General features: G+C 41.9%; 1 protein-coding gene across 1 annotated transcript in view; it reads left to right on the top strand.

Annotated features, from left to right (window-relative positions):
* atrn (attractin) overlaps positions 1-26760 on the top strand; it is a 233320-nt gene that overhangs the window by 92564 nt on the left and 113996 nt on the right. Inside the window, exons 2-3 of the mRNA XM_048602194.1 lie at positions 1710-1793; positions 3059-3172. Coding sequence (XP_048458151.1) covers positions 1710-1793; positions 3059-3172 — 198 coding nt within the window. The remainder of the gene's footprint in view (positions 1-1709; positions 1794-3058; positions 3173-26760) is intronic.

Consider the following 26760-nt stretch of genomic DNA (forward strand, 5'->3'; position numbering starts at 1 on the left):
AAGTATCCCTTCTTGCTAATGTTTTTGTTTCAAGTTCATTGCCTCAGTGACAGAAGATTTGAATCTATTCTTGAAAAGGAGATATTTGCAGCAGAAAATATGGAGTGAGGAGTTGATAGAATTGCTTTTCAAAGCACTGACAGATATGATAGACTGAATGGCTCCTTGTGTGTTGTAAAAACGAACTATTTTGTAATCAGCCTGTTCAGAGATGCTATTACGCACCTCTAGAACAGGTGAGATTTGAACCTGGGTCTCCTGGTTCAAAGACAGGGGTACTACCACTGCACAATAAGAGCCCTGTGTGTCAGGTACTTATGGTGTCACAGTGGAACTCCAGAAGAGATTAGATTTCTGCTTTGAAGAAGGCACACTTCTATTCAGTGCCCAGACATAGCAGCAGACCAGAACTCTGAATCTTTACAATGCAAGTCTCATGTCAAGAAGGAAATAGCAGATTACAATGGCTTACCTTCAAGTTGAATCAGATGAGAAGCAAAGCAGAGTCACAACAGTTGCATGTGATGTCATCCAGCACAGCAGGGTCCTGTTGTTAGTCATCTGGAAGATTGAGGGAGTTCCAGTTAAAAAGGGCACTAACTTGATCCTCAATGTGCGGTATTAGCCTCAAGTGCTGCTCTGCCTCAGACACTTCAGTATTTCCCTTGGTTTATATTAAACATTGGGGATTTTAATCAGAATTTCATTTGTGCTTTTTTTTTCCTTGTAGAAAAGGTTAAAGCTGGCTACAGCCTTGCCTGCAATTGTGGAAAATTGGGGGTTATCCCAAAACATAAGCTTTTTCTTGTAACCATCTTCCACATTCTGCATTGAGTAGTTTGAATCAAACTGTGGGAGAGATTGATAGCGGGGCTGTGCTCTGAAATAGTATTAAGGATCTGAGACCAGAGGGTTGTCCCAAATGACACAGTTTTAGAAATTGACTATCCTGCAGGAACCACAATGCATGTTGACAAGTTAGGAAGTTGCAAAATTGCTTTTCAAAATGTAAGTATTAATGGTAAGAAAGCTATGCAGTCTTTGCATTCACTTCCCAGATTTCAGTTAGGTGACTTGGAAAAAGGCATTTTGTTGAAGGTTTTTCTCTTTAGAATTCTTGCATGTTGTTCTGATAAGTGCAAGGGGGAAAACATGTATACTGTATGAGAGAAAAGTGCTGATTGGTTGGCAAGTGCACCCTGGCAGAGGTACTGCCATGGATCAAATATCAGATAATGAGTCATTTTCTTTACTTCCCACACCCTTTGAACAGTATAATTGTTGTTTTCACTTAGTTCTGACTTGGGAATTGTCTTGATAAATGCAAGATTAAAAGCTTTAACAAAATGTCTTTTTCTAAGCAGTACTCATATTATGTATTAACAAACAACTATTTATAGTGGGATCTTTTTGAAATTCTGTGGGTTAAATTGAGATGGAAGATATTTTTAATTAGCCTGTTAAGATATGTCTCACATCTTTGTTCAAGAGTAGTTGTAATACTGGTATCTGCCAAACTGCAAAGGTCTGTCTGGTTAATGTTACATTACCACGACATCCATGTCTCCCTACTGCCTGGAGCCATGACCAGTAGTTCATTTTGTTGGACATTTCATTCTTCCTATCTTCAGCCACCACATCCACAAGTTGTTGATTATATTAAACCTTTCAATCTACCAACAATTGCTGTAATTTGATTTATTTTACAGATTAACTGGGCAATCTGGATATCTTACTGATGGACCTGGAAACTATAAATACAAAACAAAGTGTACTTGGCTTATTGAAGGACAGTGAGTATTTGAATCTTCCTTTTGCAAAGCACAACCCAATTTTTAAAAAAATAAAAGCCTTTTCCTTAATTTTCCCTTTGTATGTTGTCAGGGGGTCAGAGAAATCTTGTTATCACAACTGCTGAAGAAGCATCAGAGCAGCTCTCATAGCTGATTACTCACCGGTAGATCTGTAGATCAATGTAGTAATCAACTGGTTTGTAATGATCAGTCATTGCAGTTTGATTCAGACCTATACCAGGAAGTAGTGAGTCATTAGCAGCTGTAGGTTTGTTTTTCATTGCACGTTAAGATGAGGGTAAACTACCTGAGTGTGGACAATTGCCCAGCTATATCCTCTCAAATGCTGGTTTGGGGGTCCTATTTTTAGTCTTAACAAAGTTCCTGATCATGATTTCCAGTGTCCAGCCAATTTGTTTCATTTCATGTGACAATGAAATAGGTCATTGTCATGAACCAGAACAACCTTAGGTGAACTACTGAAATCTTGTGCTGTAGAGCTAACTGCCCTCCTAAATCAGTTCAAGTGCAGCTATGACTCTGGTATCTGCCTAACAATGCAGAACTTCTGCCCATTTACCATTTACTGTCATATCTATAAAAACTAGGGTGTCCAACTTGGCCAGTTGCAGCCCCCATTGATGACTCCCACTAAAGCAGGAAAGTAAAGGCAAGAGTCAGCAATAATGTTCATCACAACACACGCTTACTGGCTGAGAAGACAAGGTAATAACATGTTGGAGGTTCCCCTGGAAAGTCCAAAGCTGTGTTGTCTCTGGCAAGATTTCCTCAGCTGCAGGAAGTAGATCACTCTGGAGAATGTGTGCCAGGATTTTCCCTCTTTTCCATAGAGGAAATTACCTTGACTGTTTCCACGTCGTGGTTTGTCTTCCTCCTTGATGCTGTTTACAGTTGTTAATTCCTGAACTCACCAGATGATTTGGGTGTTGGTAGAGGAGGTTGGGGGCGTTGAGAGTGTTTGTTTGTTTTTCCCTTATATCCATAGGATGAGCGCACATTGATGTAAGCAGTAAACTCGGCCAACAGGGGACTTTGCAAACTATTGAAATGAGCTGAGTGCAACAGTTTTTGATTTGAGAAAATATAGGTCGGGTTTTGCCATAATTCTCTCAATTTTGTGGTTCACTCCTGCAGTTCACTGTTGGTTAGGCATTGAGGTGGGTATGAGATTAACTTTTTGGACAGTTTGTAATGCTGATTGTAAATAAAGACTGCCTTAACCTGAATCTGTTTTTAAATTCTAGGCCAAACACAATACTGAGGCTTCGATTCATTCACTTTGCCACAGAGTGCAGCTGGGACCATTTATATGTATACGATGGGGACTCTGTCTATGCACCATTATTAGCAGTGTTCAGGTAAGGAGAGTTGCTCAGTTTGTTCAACTGGATTTAGTATGTTTAATTTAATTATTTATATATTTTTATGTTCAATATTTAGTAGGTCAGTGCTCAACTAAAGCTGCACCCTTGATGTCCTACATGATTACTGTGTCATATTTAGGTTTTATATGTTGAAAACATCGAGAATTGATTCATGGTGTGAAAAAGATAAAATGAAACCTCCCAAGTAAAATTGGAGCCAAAGGCAATTATTAAGCCTTAATTTGATATGGGCCTTGGATAACAGTTCACAATAGATTTGTTTTCGTTGTTGATGTCCTGTACGTTGCTGGTAAGTTCATGCTTTGTAACGATTCACAGTAGATTTCCATGTTGTGTGCTGGGGACCAGGTGAAGTGATTTACAAGAACAATAATTGAGACTTCTACTTTTATGTCTACATGTGTTAGTTCAGTAAGAGTTATCAGTTAATTTTAAATAATGTGAAATAAGTGACTAAATGAAGCGACTAAAAACGTTTTAAAGAAAAGACACTAATGCTCCTACAGGTATCTAAAAAGCAAACTTAGTTGAGACAAATGGCCCAACACAGGCAGAACCAGGAGTGAAAGAAGATGATGGTCTCGTGATGTTGAACCTGTAATCCAGAGACCCAGGTAGTGTGCTGGATACCTTGTTTCCAATCCTACCATGGCTGATCGTGTAATTTGAATTCAATAAAAACCTGGAATTAAAATGACTATGACAAGATTGTCAATTGTTGTGAAGACGCACCTGGTTCACTTGTAAAAGGCAAGAAACTGCTGCCATTAGGTGTGGCCTGCTTGTGTTAACAATGAGGTTGACTCTTAACTGCCCTCTGAAATGGCCGAGCAAGCCATTATGTTGCATCAGTCATTAGAAAGGGTAAAAAGAATGAAACAAGATGGACAACCTAGCATAGACTGGAAATAGCAATGGGTCTTGCAAAGTCCTCCTTGCTAACAAATAGGGGCTAGTGCCAAAATTGAGAGAGCTGTCTAGACTGGTCAAGCAACAGTGTGATACAGTCCTACTAATGGAAATATCCAGGCATCACCGCTGTCATCTCTGTCTTTCAGAATGTTTTCTGCCACTGACAGGAAAAACCCGCTAGAGATAGTAGCAGTTGCATCTGTTCATGAATCTCAGCAGGAGTGACCACTACCCAGTTTTGGTGGAGACGAATTCCCACCTTTTACATTGCAAATATTCTCCATGATGTTGTTTGGTACTATGATCATGCTAAATAGCATAGACTTGAAACGGATCCTGTAATTGGGCATCATGATGTGCGGTGGACCATGAGCAGCAGCCAAATTGTACTTGAATGCAATCTGCAACCATGTGATCCGGCTTCTTCCCCACTGACATTTCCATCAAGCCTGGGGATCTTGGATCAATGAAACGTGCAAGAGGAGCTGTCCATAGCAACATTTTGCATACCGAAAACTGAGTTGTCGACCTAGTGAAGCGGGATTACTTGCATATTAAACAGCATAAGCAGGAAGTGATAGAGCTAAGCAATTTGGCAAACCAGTATTACAATTAAACAATTCAATGGAGGACTTGCTCCACATGTCTCTCCTTTAATAATAGGGGAGCCCAGACTGCCAGTGAAAAAGTTGAGTGAGAGTACCTGTAACAAGCTTCAGCCAGAAATACTGAGTGGACGATCGATCTTGACTCCTCCTGAAGCCAGCCTTCAACGAATTCAGTTCAATTCATTTCAATTCACATGGTTGGAGCCACTGGATACTGCAAAGATGATCAACTTTGCCCACATTCTGGCAGTAGTATTGAAGACTTGTGGTCCAGGATTCTGTGCTTCTAACCAAGTCATTTCAGTGCAACAACAGCACTGGCATCCACTCGACATTGTGGAAAATTACTCAGAAGAGTCTTTTATGTACGTGCAGCAAAGCAAAGCAAAGCAAACCCAGGTAATTAATGCCACATGAGTTTAAACGAGCAACTCTTGGTTGGCAATAACATGCTGACTGATGCTTGACTTGGGTTCCTCTTGGGCCACTCACCTCCAGACTTCATTACAGCCTTGGTACAAACAGGGACGACCTGAGCTGAATTCCAGAGGTGTGTGGTGGTGTTCTTGACATCAAGGCCACATTTGACGGAGTGTGGTATCAGTGAGTTCCAGCAAGATTGGAGTCATTAGGAATTGGTTGGGGATTGGTATTGAGCCATGCCTGGTGTAGGAGAAGATGGTTATTAATGTTGGAGGTCAGTCATCTTGGTTCCAGGGCATCTTGGCAGGAGTTCCTCAGTGTAGAGTCCTTCGCCCAAACATCTTCAGCTGCTTCTTCATTGGTCTAAATTCCAACATAAGGTCAGAAGTGGGGGATATTTGCCAGTGATTGTGCAATGTTCAGCACAACCTGTGGTGACTCATCCTGAAGCAGTTCACGTCCAAGACCTGTAAGAACTGGACATAATCCAGGCTTGGACATGAGATGATAAGCAGCACTAATATTTGCATCTCACGAGTGCCATTCGATGACTGTCTCCAACAGAATCTAACTGTTGCCCCTTGACATTCAATCGTATTATCATCACTGAATCCCCTGTTATCAACGTCCTGGATCTGCATTTTACCTCCAGAAACTGAACTGAACTAAACTAACTGCAGAAATACCGATTGTGGAGGTTCTGGTGTTGGATGAGGTCAGAGGTCATATTACACCAGGTTATAGTCCAGGTTTATTTGAAATCACAAGCTTTCCTAATTAGGTCACCTAATGAAGGAGCAGTGCTCCGAAAGCTTGTGATTTCAAATAAACCTATTGCATTATAATCTAGTGTCGTGTGACTTTTGACCTTGTATAAATACGGAGGCTACAAAAGCAGGTTAGAAACTTTGAATCCTGCAGTGAGTCACGCACCTCTTGACTCCCTGCCCATCTACTATGGGCAGCGCGCAGGTCAGGAAACTGATGGAACACTTCACTTGTTGGAGCCGCATTCATCCAGGCAAGACTTGATAAGCCTAACACCATCCAGGCAAGCCAGCCTCTTGATTGGCACCACCCACACTTGGTCGCAGTGGTGTGGACCATGTAGTTCACCAAGGTTCCTTAGATTGCATCTTCCAAACCTACAAAGGGCAATGACGTTGTCTACATGGACTTCAGTAAAGCGTTTGTCAAGGTTCCGCATGGTAGACTGGTTAGTAAGGTTAGATCACATGGGATTCGGGAGACGAGTCAATTGGATACACACTTGGCTTGAAGGTAGGATAGCAGGTTGCTTTTCGAACTGTATGCTTGTGACCAGTGGTGTGCCATAAGGATTGGTGCTGGGTCCACTGCTTTTGGTCATTTTGTATAAATGATTTGAAAGTGGGTATAGGAGGTATAGTTAGTAAGTTTACAGATGACATCAACTTACGTGGTGTCATGCACGGTGAAGGTGGTTATCTCAGTACAATGGAACTTTGATCAAATGGGCCAATGGATTGAGCAGTGGCAGATGGAGTTTAATTTGGATAAATGGGGGGTGTTGCATTTTGGTAAGGCACACCAGGGCGGGACCTGTACGTGTAATGATAGGGCATGTTGCGGAACAAACAGACCTTTGGGTGCAGGTGCATATTTCTTTGGAAGTGGCATCGCAGGTAGACAAGGTGGTAAAAGAGGTATTTGGCACGCTTGTCTTCATTAGTCAAAACATTGAGTATAGGAGTTGCGTGGCATGTTGCAGCTGTACAGGACATTGGTGAGGATGCTTTTGGAATACTGCATATAATTCTGGTCATGGTTATACAGGAAAGATGCTGTTAAGCTTGAGAGAGTGCAGAAAAGATTTAGAAGGATATTGCCAGGGTTGGAGGTTTTGAGCAATAGGGAGAGGCTGAATAGGCTGGGGCTATTTTCTCTGGAGCATTAGAGGCTGAGGGGTGACCTTACAGAGATTTGTAAAATCACAAGGGGAATAGATAGGGTGAATAGCCAAGATTTTTGCCTAGGATGGGGAGTCCAAAACTAGAGCGCCTCGGTTTAACGTGAGAGAGGAAAGTTTTAAAAGGAACTTCACGGGTGGTGTGTGTATGGAATAAGCTGCCAGAGGAAGTGGTGGAGATGGGTACAATTACAACGTTTAAAAGGCATCTGGATGAGTATGTGAATAGGAGAGGTTTAGAGGGATATGGGCCAAATACTGGCAAATGGGACTAGGTCAGATTGGAATGTCTGGTTGGCATGGACAAGTTGGATTGAACGGTCTGTTTCTGTGCTGTCTGACTATGACAGCAAATCAAGGGATATTCAGAGTTTGATAAAGGAAAAAAGGAAACGTATGTCACGTACTGCGCATTAAAAAGAGCAAAGGCCACTCAAACATATCGTGTGTGTAGGAGGTTGTTTAATGAGCAAATTAAGAAGACCGAGGAGCCACAAAATATCTTTGGCGATGCGAACACTGAAAACCCTAAGGCTTTTTAGAAGAAGATTAAGAGTGAGAGGAATTCCGGGGAAAGAATGGGACATATTAGAGACCGAAGGGGCAGCCTGTGCTTGAACCTGTGGATGTTGGTGATGTCTTAAGTTAATGCTTCTCTGCGAATACAGATGAGAAAGACATTGTAATTGGGGAGATCAGTTAGGATGATGCGTTTCTGGAACAAGTTAAGATTAATAACAAGGAAGTATGAGATGTTTTAGCAGGCATACAGGTGCATAAATCCCCAAGCCTGATGAAATGTACCTCCTACGCTGCTATGGGAGACAAGGGAGTGGATTTCTGGGCCCTGTAGGATATATTTAATACTTCGCGGCCCACAGGCAGAGTGTTGGATAGTTAATGTAGTTCCTGTTTCAAGAAGGGCAGCAGCGATCGGTTAAATGATTACAGACCAGTTAATCTGAAGTCAGTGACAGGGCAATTACTGAAAAACTTCTGAATGACCACAGGATTAATTAATGTTTGGAAAGGATTGATTAGGAGTAGTCAGCTTGGATTTGTTAGAGGGAGATCCTGTCTGACTAATTTAAATGATCTTTTTTGAAAAATGTTGTTGAGGGAAGTGCAGTTGGTGTGGTTTACATGGATTTCAGTAAGCACTTTGACAAGGTCCCACATGGAAGGCTGGTCCAAAAGAACCCATGGGATCCAAAATTGACACTCAAATAGGAGGCAACGGGTGATAGTGGAGGGTTATTTTTGTAATTGGAACCTTGTAACCAGTTGTGAACCACAGCTTGGCGCTGAGACTCTTGCTGTTTATGTACAGTAATGACTTGTATGTGATTGGAGAAGGTAGAATTTGTAAGTTTGTATATGATATGAAGGTTTGTTGTTGATTGCGAGTAGGATGGTCTCAGGCAACAGTCTGATGTTCATCAGCTGGTAAAGTGGGCAGATGGAACTTAATCCTGATAAATGTGAGCTGATGCATTTTGGGAGGTCTAAGTGATTTAGACAATGAATGCCAGGTCCCTAGGGAGTACTGAGGAACAAAGGGACCTTGGTGTACAAGATCCCTGAAAGTGTCAGCATAGGGAGACAGGTTGGTGAAGAAGATATGTGGGGTCATTAGTTGTCCTTCATTAGTGTAGATTTGGTTCCTAGCATCTATCCTGAGCAGCCTGGCCCTAATTTTTAGACTAAGGCATTTAGAGTAGGGCTCCTGAGCTGGAGCCCGTCTGCTCTGACCTCTCCACTTTCTCTCTTTTCTCACCTTTTTTTTTTCTTTCCTCCTTTTTAGCTTTTTAGTTTTTTTTCCTCTACCTAACTTCTGGAGGGAGCTCAGTCACGGAGGCATCAGTTGGGGGCCCAGAGAGAGGACCTTTGATGTTCGACCATGATGTAGATGGTGTGCACAGGCAGAACTCTGGCAGTCAGTGGCATCGCCAAAACGCCTGGGGGCTTGGTGCGGGACTCTGGCAGCCTGTGGTGAGGTGGCTGATTAGCCTGGATGGTGGTTGGTGGTGAGACAGCAGTGCAGAGGTGTGGGGGAGAGATCAAGCCCTCGGGAAAGCCCAGTGTGGAGTGACTGCAGGCCCATGGCTGAAGAAGGACTGTAATTTGGAACTTTTAACTTTATTTCTTTTTGTTGCTTCATACTGAGAAGAGCTGTAATGTTGAACATTTAATCTTCTTTATTTGTCTACTTTTTATCTAAGATTTTGTACCTAAGATACCACCGTGAATGGCGACATTGTAAACTTTTCACCGTACTCCTGTATCCCTGACTTCCTCATCAATTTCGGCTCCAAGTCTCGTGGCTACAGAGACAACAACGCTGCACTTGGAGCAGAAGTTTGAGGAAGACAGCACCTGGAAGCCGAGGAACAGCTGCAACTTTCAAATGTGGAGCAGTGTCCTAACGCAAAAGGTCCAGCGAAAAGCGCCATCCTGAGAAATTTGGATTGATTTATGAACAGCAAAGGGTGAGGGATATGGGCCAGTTAAGTTTGGGAAACTTAGTTGGCATGGGTGAGTTGGACCAAAGAGTCCAATTCCATGCTGTGTGTCTCTGATTATTGACACTGCCAGAAAGGCAGAAGTGATTAAATTGTTTCAGGGGAATCATTCCACAGCAGGTCTGGAGCAAGATAAGGGGGCAAGCCTCCATGATCTACCATAGCTGATATACAGGAATTTAAAAGATAGTAGGAACTGCAGATGCTGGAGAATCTGAGATAACAAGGTGTAGAGCTGGATGAACACAGCAGGCCAAGCAGCATCAGAGGAGCAGGAAGGCTGACATTTTGGGCCTAACCTGTCTGGTCTAGAAATTCAGCTGAGCTGATCCTTAGGGGTTCGGTTCAATCTCTCATTGAAGATTCATTACCTTCATAGCCTACAGTGAATGCACAAGCCAACACAAACTTAACTTCGAGGGCAGAATTATGACTGAGGAGCATAAGTTCCTGTCGTAAAAATCATGTAGTTTGACAAAATGAAGAGCTTATTAAATACATAGACAAAAATTCATATGCGTAACCAATAATAAATTGAAGAATATAATATCCAGTAAAAAAAATTAAATTGTGCCTTCAAAGCTACAGAACACATTTGGGAAATGATTCTGACAGGCAAAACTTTAACAGCGCACATAAAAAGGATTTGCAGATAGTACCTTTTCATGCAGTGGACATAGCTAACAGCACTCCATATACAATTAATGAACTTGCCTACTCTTAGTTGACCTTGAAGGTATAGGTTGCTGCCCAACTTGGGGATTCAGAAGCATAGATCTTTAACATGTCACAAACAGGTAAGGAAATAATCAAGAAAGCTAATGGAATATTAGCCTTTATACCTAGAGGACTGGAGTGCACGGATGCAGATGTTAAGCTGCAGTTCTACAAAATCCTAGTTAGGCCCACTTGGAGTACTTTGAGCAGATATGAGCACCAGAACTTTGGGTGGATGGTTGACGTGGGAGTGACTACAAAGTAGGCTTACAATGATACCTGGACTTCAGGGGTTAAGTTTGAGGAGAGGTTACACAAATTGCACCTGTTTTCTCTAGAATTTAGAAGGTTACGGGGTGATCTGATCAAAGTATTCAAGATGTTAACAGGAAAAAAAAACAGGATAGACAAAGATTGGCTGTTTCCACTAGATGGAGATTCTACATTGGAATGTTGATTTTGAATTTTTTAATGTTGTTTGTCCCTTACACTTTTACTGTCTCTTTTTGACTCCTTCGTCCTTTACTGATGTCATTTTCTTTTTGTTCGCTTGTGAGATTATGGGCATTTCTGGCCAGCCAGCATTGATTGCCTGTGGTAGTTGCCCTTGAGGGTGGCAGCCTACTTGAACTGCTGTAGTCCATGTGCTGTCAGTTGATCCACAATGCCCTTACAGAGCAAATTGCAGGATTTTGATCCATGTGGAGGATTGGCAGATGAAACAGAGACTAGATGACCTATGTTCTGTCTGTAAAAATGACCTTGAGCTTCCAGTTGCTTGCTGCTTCAACCCTGTTCCCCATGCCAATATTTCTGTATTAGCCCTGCTGCAGTGCTCCAGCAAGACTCAACACAAGCCGGGGGACAACTTTCTGGACTCAACATAAGAATTTAACAATTTTAGAGCGTGAACATCTTTCGTGTCTTTTTCCCACCCCCGTACTTCAGGTCGTCCATGACATGAATTATTTCGGCACAGCCAACCTATTATGAGGAGATATTATACAAATTAGACCTATTTTTTCAAGAATTTAGAAGTTTAAGGGGTGATCTGATCAAAGTCTTCAAGATGTGAAAAGGAAAGGTAGAAAAGGATAAACCATTTCCACTGGTTAGGTATTCTGGAATTAGGGGACATAGTCAAAGAATTAGGACCACATGTTCAGGAGAGATTTTAGAAAGCACTTAAAAACACAAAAGGTCATAGATGTTTGGAACTCTATTCCACAAATGGCAGTGGATGTAGGATCAATTGTTAATTTGTCATCTGAGATAGATCAATTTTTGTTAGCAAAGGTTTGAAGGGATATGGGCCATAGGAAGTTACGTGCAGTTAGGCCACAGGTCAAGCATGTGATTTCAAGGAATGGTTGAACAGCTTCGCGGGACTACTCCTGTTCTTGTGTTCATTTTCAACTACTCAGTCCCCATTATCTTCTCTCTTCTTCTTTCCTGGCTTACTATCATCAATCGCTTTGTCTGCCTATCCTTTTTTCCATCTCTTGCTGAACTCTGTCACCACCTATCTGCTCACTTCTCTTCTCCACCAAGCATTAGTCCTTTAGGGGATTAGAAAAAATCAGGCAATTTAAAATGGGAAGTGAGGAAATGGAAGAGACTTATCAGCAGAGAATACCAAAAGCATAGAATCGTAGAAGCCCTACAGGTGTGGAAGCAGGCCATTCAGCTCATTGAGTCCATACTGACTCTCCAAACAGCATCCCACCCAGGCAACACCCCCACCATGACCCCAGTAATCTGCATTTCCCATGGCTAATCCACCGAACATACACATCCCTGGACACTATGGGCAATCTAGCATGGCCAATCCACCTAAGCTGAACATCTTTGAACTATGGAAGAAAACCATAGCACCTGGAGGAAACCCATGTAGATGTGGGGAGAATGTGCAAAATCCATGCAGATAGTCACCCAATCGAAGCTGGGTGCCTGGCGCTGTAGGACAGCAGTGTTAACCACTGAGCCACCGTGCCGCCCAAGCATTTCAAAAATCAAAAGGCAGAAGGGTGGGAGCAATTAGAATAATCGCAATCGCAAGAGAAAAAGTACTGGAGAAATGACTGAGGGTTAAATGCTGACCCGTTCAATGGACTTTAGTGGCCCGCATCTTAGTATCTTGAGTTGGCGGCAGAGATACAAAATGCATTCTTGGTACTCTGCCAAAATTCTCTAGATTCTGGAAAAGTCCAGTTAGGTTGGTAACCCACAACCTTAATACCTCTATTCAAGAAGAGGGGGAGACAGAAAGCATATAGATGTAGACCAGTGAGCTTAACATCTGTCTTGGGAAAATTTAGAAGTACTTGTTAAGGATGCACTTTAATCACAGGATAATTGGAAATCTGTTTGAGTCACTAGTTTGCGAAAGGAAAATGAAATAAGTTTGGGTGTTCTTTGCAGGTGTAAGAAGCTGGATATGTAAAGGAGAACTTGTACGTGTACCATGTTTGGATTTCCAAATTGCATATATAAAGTGCCATGTAAAAGGTTATGCTGCACAAGATGACAGCTGTATGCATGTTGGTGAGGTGGTGTTCGGTTCAGCTTTGGTGATGTATTCATGTTGTTCAAGAATTGGTTAATTGACAGGAAACAGTTTGTATAAATAGGCCTAGATATCATCTATGTATTCTCTTGACCAGCCAACTATGAGCACTATTGCAACAAGTGCTAGTGTCTGAAGGGTTTACTTGCTACGTTAGTGACTTGCATAAAGGGACAATACGTGCTGTAGCTAAATTTGAGGATACAAAAATGGATAAAAAGTTAAGTTGTGAGGAAGATGCATAATCTGTAATGTGACAAATAGGTTAAGTAAATGTACAGCAATTTGTATAATGAACTATAATGTTGGAAATGTGAGATTATTCACTTTTTTGGCAGGAAGAATGAAAAACACATTATTTAAAATGGAGAGAATTCTGCAGTACAAAACGATCTGGCTCCCCAGATATGCAGAAGGACAGAAACTTGTGGGAAATTTTGGTTTATTTTAAAGATTTGTCATAACAAGGTATTTGGAAATGCACAATATAGTCAAGCATTGTCAGCTTTATGAAGGGAAATTATGCCTGGCAATTTTATCAAAATTCCTTGTGGTTGGATGGGCAAGTGATGTGCAAACGAAGCAAGAGTCGTGTGAGAAAATGACGTTATTTCACGCAGCAAGTTGTTAGGGTATGGAACGCACTGCCTGGAAATATGTTGGAGGCAGGTCCAATTGAGGCATTCAAGATGGCATTGGGTTTTTTAGGTTAGTAATGGTGTGCAGGAATATGGGGGAAAAGCAGAAGATAAGCACTAGATAGCAGAGTTGGTGCAGGCGTGATGAGCTGAATGTCTTCCTTGGCCACTAATAATTGAGATTCTGTGGGTAACAAGCTGGATAGATAAAAGGGAATCAATAGATGTTGTCTTTTTGGATTTTCAAAAGATTATCAGTAAGGTTCTGCACATGAGTCTACTTCAAAGGAGCCCATGGTGTTGTGGGTTGAATATTAGCATTGTCAGAGGATTGGCTACTTAATAGGACATCGAACAGTACATCACAGGAGCTGGCCCATTGGCCCCCTCCACGCTAGTTTAAATTAAAACAAAGCTGCTGAAAAAGCTCAGCAGGTCTGGCAGCATCTGTGAAGGTAAAAAGAGTTAACGTTTCAGGCCTGGTGACCCTTCCTCAGCATCTTTGTGTCTGTTACTGATTTAGAGCATCCGCAGTTCTTTGGGTTTCTGTTTTAAATTAATCCCATCTACTTGCATGTGGTCCATATCCTTGTGTCCTCTTCCTGTTATGTCAGTCTAAACACGTCTTAAATATTGCTATCGTATCTGCTTCTCCCATTGCCCCTGGCAGCACATTGCTGGCATCCACCACCCTCTGTGTTTGTTTTTTAAAAAAAAAAAGTGCTTTAGATTCCCCTGCCTTAAACGTATGCCTTATAGTTGACATTTATGACCTATATTTGATATTTCCACCCTGGGAAAAAGACACTGGACTGTCCAACCTGTCTGTGCCTCTCATAATTTTTAGGTCACTTTTCAGCCTCCGACAAACTAATGAAGTCGATCCAGGTTTGCCCATTGTCTCTTTTATAGCTAATACACTCTCAATATTCTGGACTAACCTCTTGTGCACCCTTTCCACAACTTGGCCATGCTAAATTGCCCGTAGTGTTCAGGGATGTGTAGGAGAGGTGTGTTAGCCATGGGAAATGCCGGGTTAAAGGGAAAGGATAGATGGATGGGTCTGGGTGGGATGCTCTTCTGATGGTTGGTGTGGACTTGTTGCACTGAATGGCTTGTTTCCACACTGTTGGGAACCTATGATTATATGGTTCTATGATTTTCTTTAGGATCTGGGCCAGCAAACCACTGTAGTTGCTGCTGGTATGCTGACTCCAGACAGCAAAACGGTCCTACCAGGCCTGAATTAAGTAAGAGAGCCCATATGCTGATATCCAGGAGAGTGCACATCCTATATCTGGTTTGGTTTAAATTGCTTAGCAACATCCAAATCAGAACCAATCAAAATAAATGTCTGGTTAAATGGTCACCCACGTACTTCCTGTAGTGTGGCCCAGAACAGCGCACAAAGCTGCAAATGTGGCCAAAGTGAAGTTTTATGCAGCTCAAAATGACGTGCTAACTTTTTACTCCATGCCCTGACTGATGAAGGCAAGCATGCTGTATGTTTTCTTTACCACCTTATCCACTTATGTTGACACTTCCAGGGAGCTATGGACTTGCACCCCTAGATCCTTCTCTACATCAGTGCTCCTATGGGTCCTGCCATTTATTGTATCTGTTCCTCTTGTACTTGGCCTTCCAAAATACATTGCCTCATACTTCTCCACGTTAAACTCCATCTGTCATTTCTTCACCGCAACTTTCTAACTGATCTACATCATGCTGTATCCTTAGTATACGGCAAATTTATCATTTTTTCTGCAAACTTACTAATCAGACCGCTACATTTTCGTCCAAATCATTTATATAAATTACAAACAATAGAGGTATTAGCACTGATCGTTGTGGAACATTATTGGTCATAGACCTCCAAATAGAAAAACATCCCTCCACAGCTGCTCTCTGCTTTTATGACCAAGCCAATTTTGTATCCACCTTAGCAACTGACTGTGTATCTTGAATGACTTCATCTTCTGCACCAGTCTATCATGAGGGTCCTTGTCAAATGCTTTAGTAAAGGTTCATGTAGATAACATCCACTGGCCGACCCTTATCAATCCCTTCTTCCAAAAATTCAAGTTTGAGAGACCAGACCTCCCCTGCACGAAGTCATGATGACTATATCCCTAATGAGTTCATTCTTCTCCAAATTCGAGTAAATCCTGTCTCAAGAAGATTTTCCAATAACATAGTCAGTTACTTTATCCTTACTGTCTCCAGTGACTTGGTAGCTGTTATGTCAGATAACAGATGCACATTATGCAAGTTTAATTTTGTGACCTAATAAAAGATGAAACTTCATTGATTTTCTACTCAACTGCTTTTTTTCTGCATATAATCAAGTTATTAGAGGCAAGTTCAAGCCACTATTCTATACAACTCAGAACTTTGTTTTCGTTGCATTTGGATACATCTTGGTTAATCGTATTGCTCTGTGAGCATTTAATTTTTACATCTAGATTACATCTTTTGATTAATCTCTTGGCTAAGCCAGTCCTTCTATTCCTTGACTTTAAACACTTAATACACCACAGCAACATGCCACAGCTTTTTCTTGTAAGAATTGTGGGGAGCTGAGAGTCACTTTTCATGATGTAGAAAGAGTCACTATTTAAAAGAGTGGAAGAAAAGACGGTATAATTGTGGGAATGGAAAGTCAATTTGACAATTCTCAACATGTGGCTTAAATCATGATTCTACTTATCAATGTATTCCAGGTATTTTCCATTTGGTATTTTCCTTTTTAAAGCTATTTTTATGTTTGAATTTCAGCATGAATCAATATAATAACTCTACTTGAATCTGAACTTAGACTTTCTGGGCTAATTTTGTTGTTTTACTTTGTATACCTCACTATTGATTCAAATATAACGTCGTGGGGTCTTTTTTAATAGAATGCCCACAGTGTTGAAACAGGGACATTTGGCTCAACAAATCCACACCAACCCTCTGAAGAGCATCCCACTGAGACTGATCCCCGTAATCTATACCTGTAATCTTACATTTTCCATGGCTAATGCACCAAGAATACCTGTGGGTAATCCCTGAACACTGTGGGTAATTTAGCATAGCCAATCCACATAACTTGGATTGTGGGTGGAAGCCGGAGCACCTGATGGAAACGGGAAGAATATACAAACTGCACACGGTTGCCCGAGGCTGGAATTGAACTTCGGTGCCTAGCACTGTGAGGCAGCAGTGCTAACCACTGTGCCACCCAAGGTTGTTTCCAACCTTTTTCTGAAGCTCATAACCTCTCTATGGCTTGTGCAGAAATACTTTGTCATGACAGTATGGTTTCTGCTTTATTGTTGGAAACTGTTGCTTGATTCCAGTTGTTTTTCATGAATAGTTAAGTTTTCCCTATAAGCATCAATGTGCTTTTTTCATAGTTTTTTTTCAGGTATTTAAAGAGTGACTGTACTCTGGCTTCATGATCTGTACCAGGCTGTGATCCTTTGCTATTAATTTCAGCCTACAAAAGTTGATGGAAATGTCACAATTTACCTCAGCCACTTACGACTATATCTGACCTTTTGTTTCAGGTGTGAGATTGGTTATTCACTACTGCCTTCAGTTTCGGAGATTATTCGAATGGCACAGGCATTATTTTTTCTTGGATACGGGATTAAGAATGTTGTAGAATTTGTACAATTTCATAGCTCAAATATTTTGTGTCCGTGCAAGTCCTTTTACTTCTGTATTTCAAAACACAGCAATTTTCACATTCTGTAGCTGTGCCATATTAACGCTTTTATTTATATAGAGATCTAAATCTACAAATTTACATCAATGTTGAAAAGAATACTGAAGCAATTTCATTCCCAGTCCAAATCTTGAACTCTTCTGCAGCAAATAAATAAATGTACAAATTGCCTTTGGACATTGCTTTTTTTTGAATTTGAGTTTGTGGAAGTTCAGATCAGATCAGATCACTTTATCAATTCTCTTGTGCATCTTAGAAAAATTGAATGTCAACTCTTTGGGGCTTTTGTTTAGTGAAGTCAAACGAGTTTGACAATTTTTGTCAAGGTTCTTGAGAGATGGATGTTGCTTACAAGGCTTTGTTGCTCATTGTCTGGCTACACCCTTGTCTCAGCCCAGCATGAGCAATTGCTGTCTGCCTTATGTTACTGACTGTGCTTCCTGTATTGTGATTTATCTTTGGTTATTCACGAGGTAAACAAATGTTGCTTATCTTTTGATCAGCAGTTTGGAGTTGAAGCCGTATTGTGCTTTGACTTAAAGTATGTTTATAAATGACAACTGCCAAGATTTCAGATTGAAGATGTTTTATAAATGTAATGTTTGTTCTTTTTTCGGAATTATGAGAACATGAATTACTGTACCTGAGTAGATAAAATAAATGGAACAAGTGGTGCGTAGTATGCAGCAAAGGGTTGAGTTTCACCAGTTGTGAGATCTATTATTCTCTTAGTTTGTATGTTTCTATCTTTTTATCCATGCTTCATATTCAGAAGTTGTTATCAGATGAAAATTTGAAACAGAGGAAGATGTAGGGCTATGGGGAGAACACAGAGCAACAGCGTTAACTGTGGATTGTTACAGAAAAGAGCTGGCACAGACTTAGTCTTCGATAAGAGAGCCTACTGTGCTAGAAACATGAATCAGTATCAGATTTCATGTGGAGCTTCTATTTTGTGAAACATGCTATTAACATGCCTGTTGAAGTGCAGCCTTAATGTTACTTTCTGATCCTGACATAATTTCAATGATAGCTTATTAGGCTCCCTGAGTAGATGTCATTGTTCCCTGGTTCAGATCCAACAGAATTGTTCAGAAGACACTTTTTTTCAAAAGCAGGATATTATACGAGAGTGCAGTGTATTTCTGAAAACTGTAAATTCAAGAGTGAATGAACAGTGATGTGCCATTGTGTTAGATTGGAGCCATTTCTAGTTGTGGTGACATCAGCTGTCAGCTACCACAAGTGTATAGTTTGAAGCTCCAAGCTTCTTTTCTTTGATAAGAGTCCCTAATTTTATGGTCATCTGATTTGTGAATGCTCATACTTAGGAACGCGATCCCATGTAGGGGTGTAATTTTAAAGATGCAGCGCACAAGCAGCTCCTGTACTTAGGAACAGCTATTTTACATTGAGTTCCGACTTGCTTTCAACACGACTTGCAAATGGACGCATTTGCAACCTGGGGACTGTCTGGACAGTGTGCAGAATCTGTCTGTATTCCCTTACTCAATTTCTTTCTTCCCAATTCCACGCTTGAAAACTTGTCGAACTTCCTTTATTCCCTGTGGAAACTTTGGCCGTGCTCACGAACTGTTTGTTCTTGTCTTTATACTTCTCAATCTGTCTTCTTTTGAGCCAAAAAGTCTGAATCTCAACCATTCACAAATAGCACTCTTGTCTTTAGCTGTTGGGCAAGTGAAATAGATATCTGACTTTGAAGCTGTGTTATTCCACAAACTGGATATTTCAATTGCTCTATTAGCAGTTATTCAGATATTTAAATATAGCAAGATGTGTGAGTGAGGAGTATGGTCTCTTGCAAGAGATCACCGATTCCTGACAGGTGGCTTTGCGGTTCAGACTTGGATTTTCTTTCATTTATTCACAGGATGTTTTGCTGCTGTCTAGGCCAGCATTTATTGCTCATCCCTAGTTGCCTTTGAGAAGATGGTGGTGACAAGCCCCCTCCTTAAACTGCTGCAGTCTGTTTGGTTTATTTAGCGCCATAATGCAGTATGGAGGGAGTTTCAAGATTTTGACCCAGAGAGTTCTGAGAAACAATGAGGCAACAATTTAAACACACACTTTACCAGATTTGAACCATACAACTGCTTGCTGTGTTATCCTGGTTGCAATGTGCACCACAGTATTAGTCATAGGTACTGTGTAAAGGTGAAGCCAACGTACTCTGTCTCATTAGAGAGAGATGTCTGGTGTGGTTTAACTTGAGGATGCACGTACCTTAAGTGAGGGGAGAGGTTGGGGAGGAGAGTCCTTTATGGTAACCAGTGTGAGAATTGAACCCACACTGTTGGCATCACTCTGTGTTGTAAACAAGCCATCCTGCCAACTCAACTAACTGATCCGGTACCTTTATAGTAGATATGTACATATTGTTTCCCAACGAGTGGTCAACCTTCCTGCCTCGTGCAGTTGATCAAGCTCGTTGGCAAACCACTGAACCAGCTTTTTGCAAGAATTGTATCCTTCTTTCTAAGGCAGAATGTTTCATTAATAAGTTTATATTGTCCAATCAATATCTGGTTTATACTACACTTGCCCAATTCTTTGAGCAATGATTTGACACGCCTCCAACCATAATGATAGGCTTAAAGCCCTACACTTCAGTAATTTAAAAGCAAAATACTGCAGATGCTGAAAATATGAAATAAAAAAAAGTTTTGCACAGTGAAAAATGTCTGATAGCCTTTATGAAGAGAGGAACAATGAATTGCTTTGTGAAAATGTAGCCAGACTCTCTCTCTTTTTTTTGTTTCGGGGATGGAGGGGGTTGAGTATGTTGGAATCTATTTGTGTAGCTGTTGGACGAGGTAGGTTAGAACATTGCATCGTTGGCAACAGGCACTATTCTTTTGCTGAGAATATACAGCTGCGGGACCTGTACGACAGCTTTCAGGGAATGGGATTTCTGGCACTTAATTTGGTGAGCCTTTCCAAAAGAAGCTGCTGTGGGGCTCTTGGTGAGTTGGATGAGATCGCATTGCCTCCATTAAGTATCACTTCATGTCTTAACGTTGTTTATATATGTGAAACTTCTTCAAAGTTGCAACCTGGCAGAAGACCATAATTTTGGAACATGTTTGACTTGTTTAGACCATTTTATGATAGTTTATGCTTGAAAATGTTACCAGTGACTCTCTCTATCTGTTACGAGAAAAACTTGGCCTGCAGTTGTTCCAGTTGTCACCTGTTCTGTGTTTTGTATTCGTGTTTTACAGCAATCATGCTTATGAGATCTATCTCTTAAAATTTCTCATGATGTTTCATTGTGGACAAGTGTATGTATAATGTTCATATGAGCCATGCAGGCCAGAAGGCTCCTAGGTCTAAGGCATAAGACCCAAGTCTGAATTTGTCCTTTTAGTTTATTTCAACTCGGATGGGCTTGAAATATTCCTCAGAAGCCTTCCTTAGTGAAGGAAGGAAAAAGGAAGAAAAATATAATCTATAGATGCTCCCTGGGTTGAAGAAATTGCACAAATTTTGTTTAAGAAAATGACTTTGTCAGTTGAAAATAAAATTTACATCTGAGGAAGGGTCACCGGACATGAAACGTTAACCCTGATTTCTCTTCACAGATGCTACGAGACCTGCTGAGCTTTTCCGTCAACTTCTGTTTTTGTGTTAAAAATTCGCAGCCTGTTAGACTCAAACTTGCTCAGTGAGCTCACGGTGATCTACTCCAACTCTGCTTTCTTGCCACATGTGGCCGAAGATCGAGAAACCTTTGCAATGGTTTACTATTTATTCTGAGACAATAATTCTTAGTCCTAGACGCTCCAGGAAAACAACCTGTCAGCACAGTATCTCTAGCCTCTGACCTGCTCTTGTAGCCACTGTTTGTGGCGAGTCGAGTTGTTTCCTGGTCAACGGTAACCCCCCCAGGTCGTTGATAATGGGGGATTCTGTGATGGTAACACCATTGAATGTCAAGGGATGGGTGTTAGATTCTCATAAATTCGACTGTGTGGGGTATCGAGGAGGCTCAGTAAAACGTTAATCAATGAGTATTAAGAGGCAAACTCTGCTGATTAGTCATAACTGGCACAAAGGAAGATAGTTGTGGTTGTTGAAGGTCAGTCATCTCCGCTCCAGGACATCTCCGCAGGAGTTCTTCAGGGTAATGTCTGATGCCAAATCACCATCGACTGCTTCATCAATGACCTTCTCTCATCATAAGCTCAGAAGTCGGAACGTTTACTGATGATTACTCCGTGTTCACCATTTGCGACTCCTCAGATAGTGAAGCAGTCCACCACCATCAAATGCAACAAGATCTGGACAGTATCCAGGCTTGGGCTGACAAGTGGCTAGCAATACTTGTGCCACACAAATGCCAGAGACTGACCATGTCCAATAAGAGTCAATCTAACCACCAACCCCCTTGATGTTTAATAGCATTGCCATCACTGAATCCCTGCTATCCACATCCTTGGGGTTGCCATTGACCAGATTCAACTGGACTCGCCACATAAACAGTCATACAGTCATAGAGTAATACAGCATGGAAACATGCTCTTTGGTCCAAACTGGTCATTGCTGACAATGGTGCACACTCAGCTAGTTCCAATTACCTGCATTTGGTCCATATCCCTCTTAAACCCTTCTCATCCATGTACCTATCCAAATGTTTTTTAAATGTTGCTACTGTACCTGCCTCAACCACTTTCTCTGGCAGCCAATTCCATATGTGCACCAGTCTCTGCATGAAGAAGTTGCCCCTCAGGTTTTTGTTAAATCTTCCCCTTCTCACGTTAAACCTATGCCCTCTAGTTTTCAATTCCACATCCCTGGGAAAAAAACTATATGCATTCATCCTGTCTATGCCTCTCGTGATTTTATACACCTCAATAAGGTCACACCTCATTTTCCTACATTCCAAGGAATAAAGTCCTATCCTGGCCAACCTTTCCCTGTAACTCAGGCCTACTAGCCCTGGCAAAATCCTCAAATTTTCTGTGCACACACTCCAGTTTAACTAGACTTCCTTGTAACAAGATGACCAAAACTGTACCCAATACTCCGGGTGCGGCCTTGCCAACGACTTGTACAACTCAACTCCTATACTCAATGCCTCGACCAATGAGGGCCAGCATGCCAAATGCTTCCTTCACCACCCTGTCTACCTTTGATGCTGTGTTCAACAAGCTATGTACTTGTGCTCCAAGGTCCCTCTGTTCCACAGCACTCCTCAGGGTTTTACCATTTTACTGGATAAGGCCTACCTTGGTTTGACTTTGCAAAGTGCACCACCTCACACTTACCTGTATTGAATTGCATTTGGCAATCCTCAGCCCACATCTTCATCTTATCAAGATCCCTCTTTTTGATAACGTTCTTTGCTATCAACGATACCTCCTAATTTTGTCTCATCCGCAAACTTAGCAATCATGCCTTGTACGTTCATATCCAGAACATCTATGTAAATAACAAAGGTCCCAGCACCGACTCCTGTGGCACACCACTAGTCACAGGCCTCCAGTCTGAGAAACAGCCTTCAACCATCGCCCTCTGCTTCCTACCATTGAGCCAATTTGAATCCAGTTAGTTAGCTCTTCCTGGATCCCATGCGACCTAACTTTAATGACTAGCCTGCCTTGTGGAACATTGTCAATACCTAAATTCCATACGGATGTCCGAAGCCCTACCCTCATCTACCCTCTTGGTTACCTCTTCGAAAAAAAACTCTTGAAGATTTGTCAGACATGACTTCTTGTGCACAAATCTATGCTGACGATCCCAAATTAGACCTTGACTATCCAAATGTTGGTTGATCCTGTCCCTCAGTATCCTCTCCAATAACTTGCCTACCACTGATGTCAGGCTCACTGGCCCGTAGTTTCCTGGCTTGTGTTTGCTACCTTCCTTAAACAATGGAACAGCGTTAGCCGCCTTCCAGTCTTCTGGAACTTCAGCAGCTAAAGATGAAGCAAAAATCTTTGCAAGAGCCTCTGCAATATTTTCCCTAGCCTCTGGCAATGTCCAAGGATGGACTTGATCAGGGTCAGGGGATTTATACACCTTTAATGCGCTTTAAGGCTGCAAACACCTCCTCACTAGTAATGTGAATACGGTCCAAAACATCCCCACTTGTTTCCCTTATTTCCTTAGCATCCATGATTTTCTCCTCCGTAAACACCGAGGAGAAATATTCATTGAAAATCTCCCCCATCTCTTGTGGCTGCACACACAGATGCCCATGCTGATCTTTAAGGGGACCTATTCTCTCCCTACCCACCCTTTTAACTCTTACAACTATAAAACCTTTTGGGATTATCTTTAACCTTACTTGCCTGACCTGCTGTGATTTCCAGCATTTTTTTTTTTTTGCTTCCAGCCCACTTTTTATTAGAAGGACAAAGGCAGCAAAACACCACCACCGGCAAGTTCCCCTCCAAGCCACTCACCGTTCTGTGTTGGAAATATATTGCCATTCCTTCACTGTCACTGGGTCAAAATTCTGGAATTCACTCCCAAATGGCATTGTGTGCACCTACTGCAGATGAACTCCAGCAGTTCAAGAAGGCAGCTCACCACCACCTTCTCAAGGGCAGCTTACGATGGGCAATAAATGCTGGTCCAGCCAGTGACGCCCATGTGTGAATAAAAAAAAATCCTCCTATGCCTCTGCTACTGTACCTGGTCAAGGCCATCAGTTGTTCCAGACAATGGACTAATAAGGGTACCACAGCACCCGGCTACCTTTCCCTCTCTGTGGTTATGCTTCCATTCTGATGCCCATGGAGAGGAAGGATACAGTGCTAGTTGTCCATGAAAGGTGGGTGCTGTATCATCCCCTGCAACAACACTTTTCTTCAATTTAGTCACGTTTCTGTTGCCATTTTAGAACTTCTTAACTCTTTTTGATTTTTAATTTTTATTACAATGCTCCAGGTGTTGCCTAAATGGTTTTTTGGTTTTCTTTTCAAAAGAATAGAATTATTGTCGTGTCGGAAGCCATGTAACCATTTAGTCCATTTAATGCATGATGGTTGTCTGTATGATTAGTATAACTCATCCCATTCCTTGACTCTTTCCAAGTTGTGCTGCAAGTTCTTTTGCTGGAGTTGCATATTCAATTCCAACCTAGATGGCATAACTGAACCTGCCTCTGCCACCTTTTCAGGCTTCTATTGACTTTTGTTCTTTTGGCAGTCATGACAGCTGTATGTCCCCGGGCTCTTGAACCTTGGAACATTTTCTACAGATTTATATTTATCCAGACGCATAATGAACTTGAATTTCTACATCTCATATCCTCTGCGAATGATCTTGGAACAATCCCACCTTTTCCAATTTATACATGAAGTTGAACTTGCTCAGCGGAACCTGGAATCCTGCACTCATTTTTGCATGCTTTCTAAAGTGATGCTCCAGATGTGACACTTAAATTTAGTTGAGGCCAAGCCAGGGATTTTCAAAGGTTAATCTTGAAATGTAAAATTCAGAAAGGTAGTGAATTTCTTGTGTGTTCACAGTAGCTTCTATGCCTATGCATCCTTGACTAAACAGTAAGGAATATTGTATTGAATAATGAACTAGGTTTATTATTAATGGTCTTGAACACTTATCTAATAGCATAATGATTTAATGCATTATAGACAAAAATAGAAATTGCTCAAAACTCAGCAGCTCTGGCAGCATTTGTGGATAGAAGTGATGAATCAGTACTCCCCAATGTTGAACAACACTTAGAGGAAACAGAGGATGGCAATGGCACAAAATGTACTCTGGTGTACAAATGTACTAAGAGTGGCTCGGCAGCAGTACTTATGACCGAGCTGGTCGGGTCCTAAAGGACGTAGGTGCTGGACTGGGTCTGCAGCAGGTGGTGAGGGAACCAACAAGAGGGAAAACATACTTGGCCTCATTGTTACCAATGTGGCAGCTACAGATGCATCTGTCCATGACCGTATCAGTAAGAGTGACTATCACACAGTCCTTGTGGAGACAAAGTCCCACCTTCACACTGAAACCCTCCATCGTGTTGTGTGGCACTATCACCGTGCTAAAAAGGTACAGACTTCACACAGATCTAGCAAGTCAAGACTGGGCATCCATGGGGCACTGGGGCCATTAACACCAGCAGAATTGTACTCCAACACAATCTGTAACCTCATGGCCTGGCATATCCATCACACAAGCATTACCGTCAAGCCAGGGGATCAACCATGGTTCAATGAAGAGTGCAGGAGGGCATGCTAGGAGCAGCACCAGGCATACCTGAAGATGTGGTATCAATTGGGTGAAGCCACCAAAAAGGACTACTTGCATGCCAAACAGCGAAAGCAGCAAGTGATAGGACTCAGTGATCCCACAACCAACGGATCAGATCTAAGCTCTGCAGTCTGCTGCAGTTGTGAATGATGGTGGACAATTAAACAACTCACTGGAGGAGGAGGCTCCACAAATATCCCATCCTCAATGATGGAAGAGCCCAGCACATCAGTGCAAAAGGTAAGGCTGAAGCATTCACAGCAATCTTCAGCCAGAAGTGCTGAGTGGATGATCATTTCGGCCTCCTCCAGTGGTCCCCAGCATTACAGATACCAGTCTTCAGCCAATTCAATTCACTCCATGTGATATCAAGAAATGGTTAGAGACACTGGATACTGCAAAGGCTACAGGCCCTGACAGCATTCCGGCAATAGTACTGAAGACTTGTGCTCCAGAACTTGCTGCTCCGTGAGCCAAGCTGTTCCAATACAGTTACAACCTTGGTATCTACCCAGTAATGTGTAAAATTGCCCAACTATGTCCTGTACACAAAAAGCAGGACAGATCCAACCCGGCCAATTACTGCCCCATCAGTCCACTCCTGACCATCAGTAAAGTGATGCAAGGTGTCATCAACAGTGCTATCAAGCAGCACGTGCTCAGCAGTAACCTGCTGAGGTGCCAAGTTGGAGTTCCACCAGGGCCGCTCAGCTCCTGATCTCATTACAGCCTTGAGTCAAACACCAACAAAAGAGCTGAATTCTAGAGGTGAGGTGAGTGTGATAGCCCTTGATATCAAAGCTGCATTTGACAGAGTGTGGAATCAAGGAGCCCTGGCAAAACTGGAAACAATGAGTATCAGGGGGCAAACGCTCCGGTGATTGGAGTCATACCTGACACATAGGAAGGTGGTTGTGGTTGTGGAAGGTCCATCATCCCAGATCTAGGACATATCTGCAGGAGTTCCTCAGTGTCCTTGGCCCAACCATCTTCAGCTGCTTCATCAATGACCTTCCCTCCATCATAAGGTCAGAAGTGGGGATGTTTGCTAATGATTGCACAATGTTCAGCACCATTCGTCACTCCTCAGATACTGAAGCAGTCTATGTTCAAATGCAACAAGATCTGGACAATATCCAAGGTTGGGCTGACAATTGACAAGTGACATTTGTGCCACACAACTGCCAGGCTGTGACCATCACCAATAAGAGACAATCTAACCACTGCCCCTCAGCATTCAGTGGTGTTACCATCACTGAATCCCCCGCTATCAACAT

This window comes from Rhincodon typus, chromosome 1 (genome assembly GCF_021869965.1).
Source record: "Rhincodon typus isolate 14 chromosome 1, sRhiTyp1.1, whole genome shotgun sequence".
NCBI lineage: Eukaryota > Metazoa > Chordata > Chondrichthyes > Orectolobiformes > Rhincodontidae > Rhincodon > Rhincodon typus.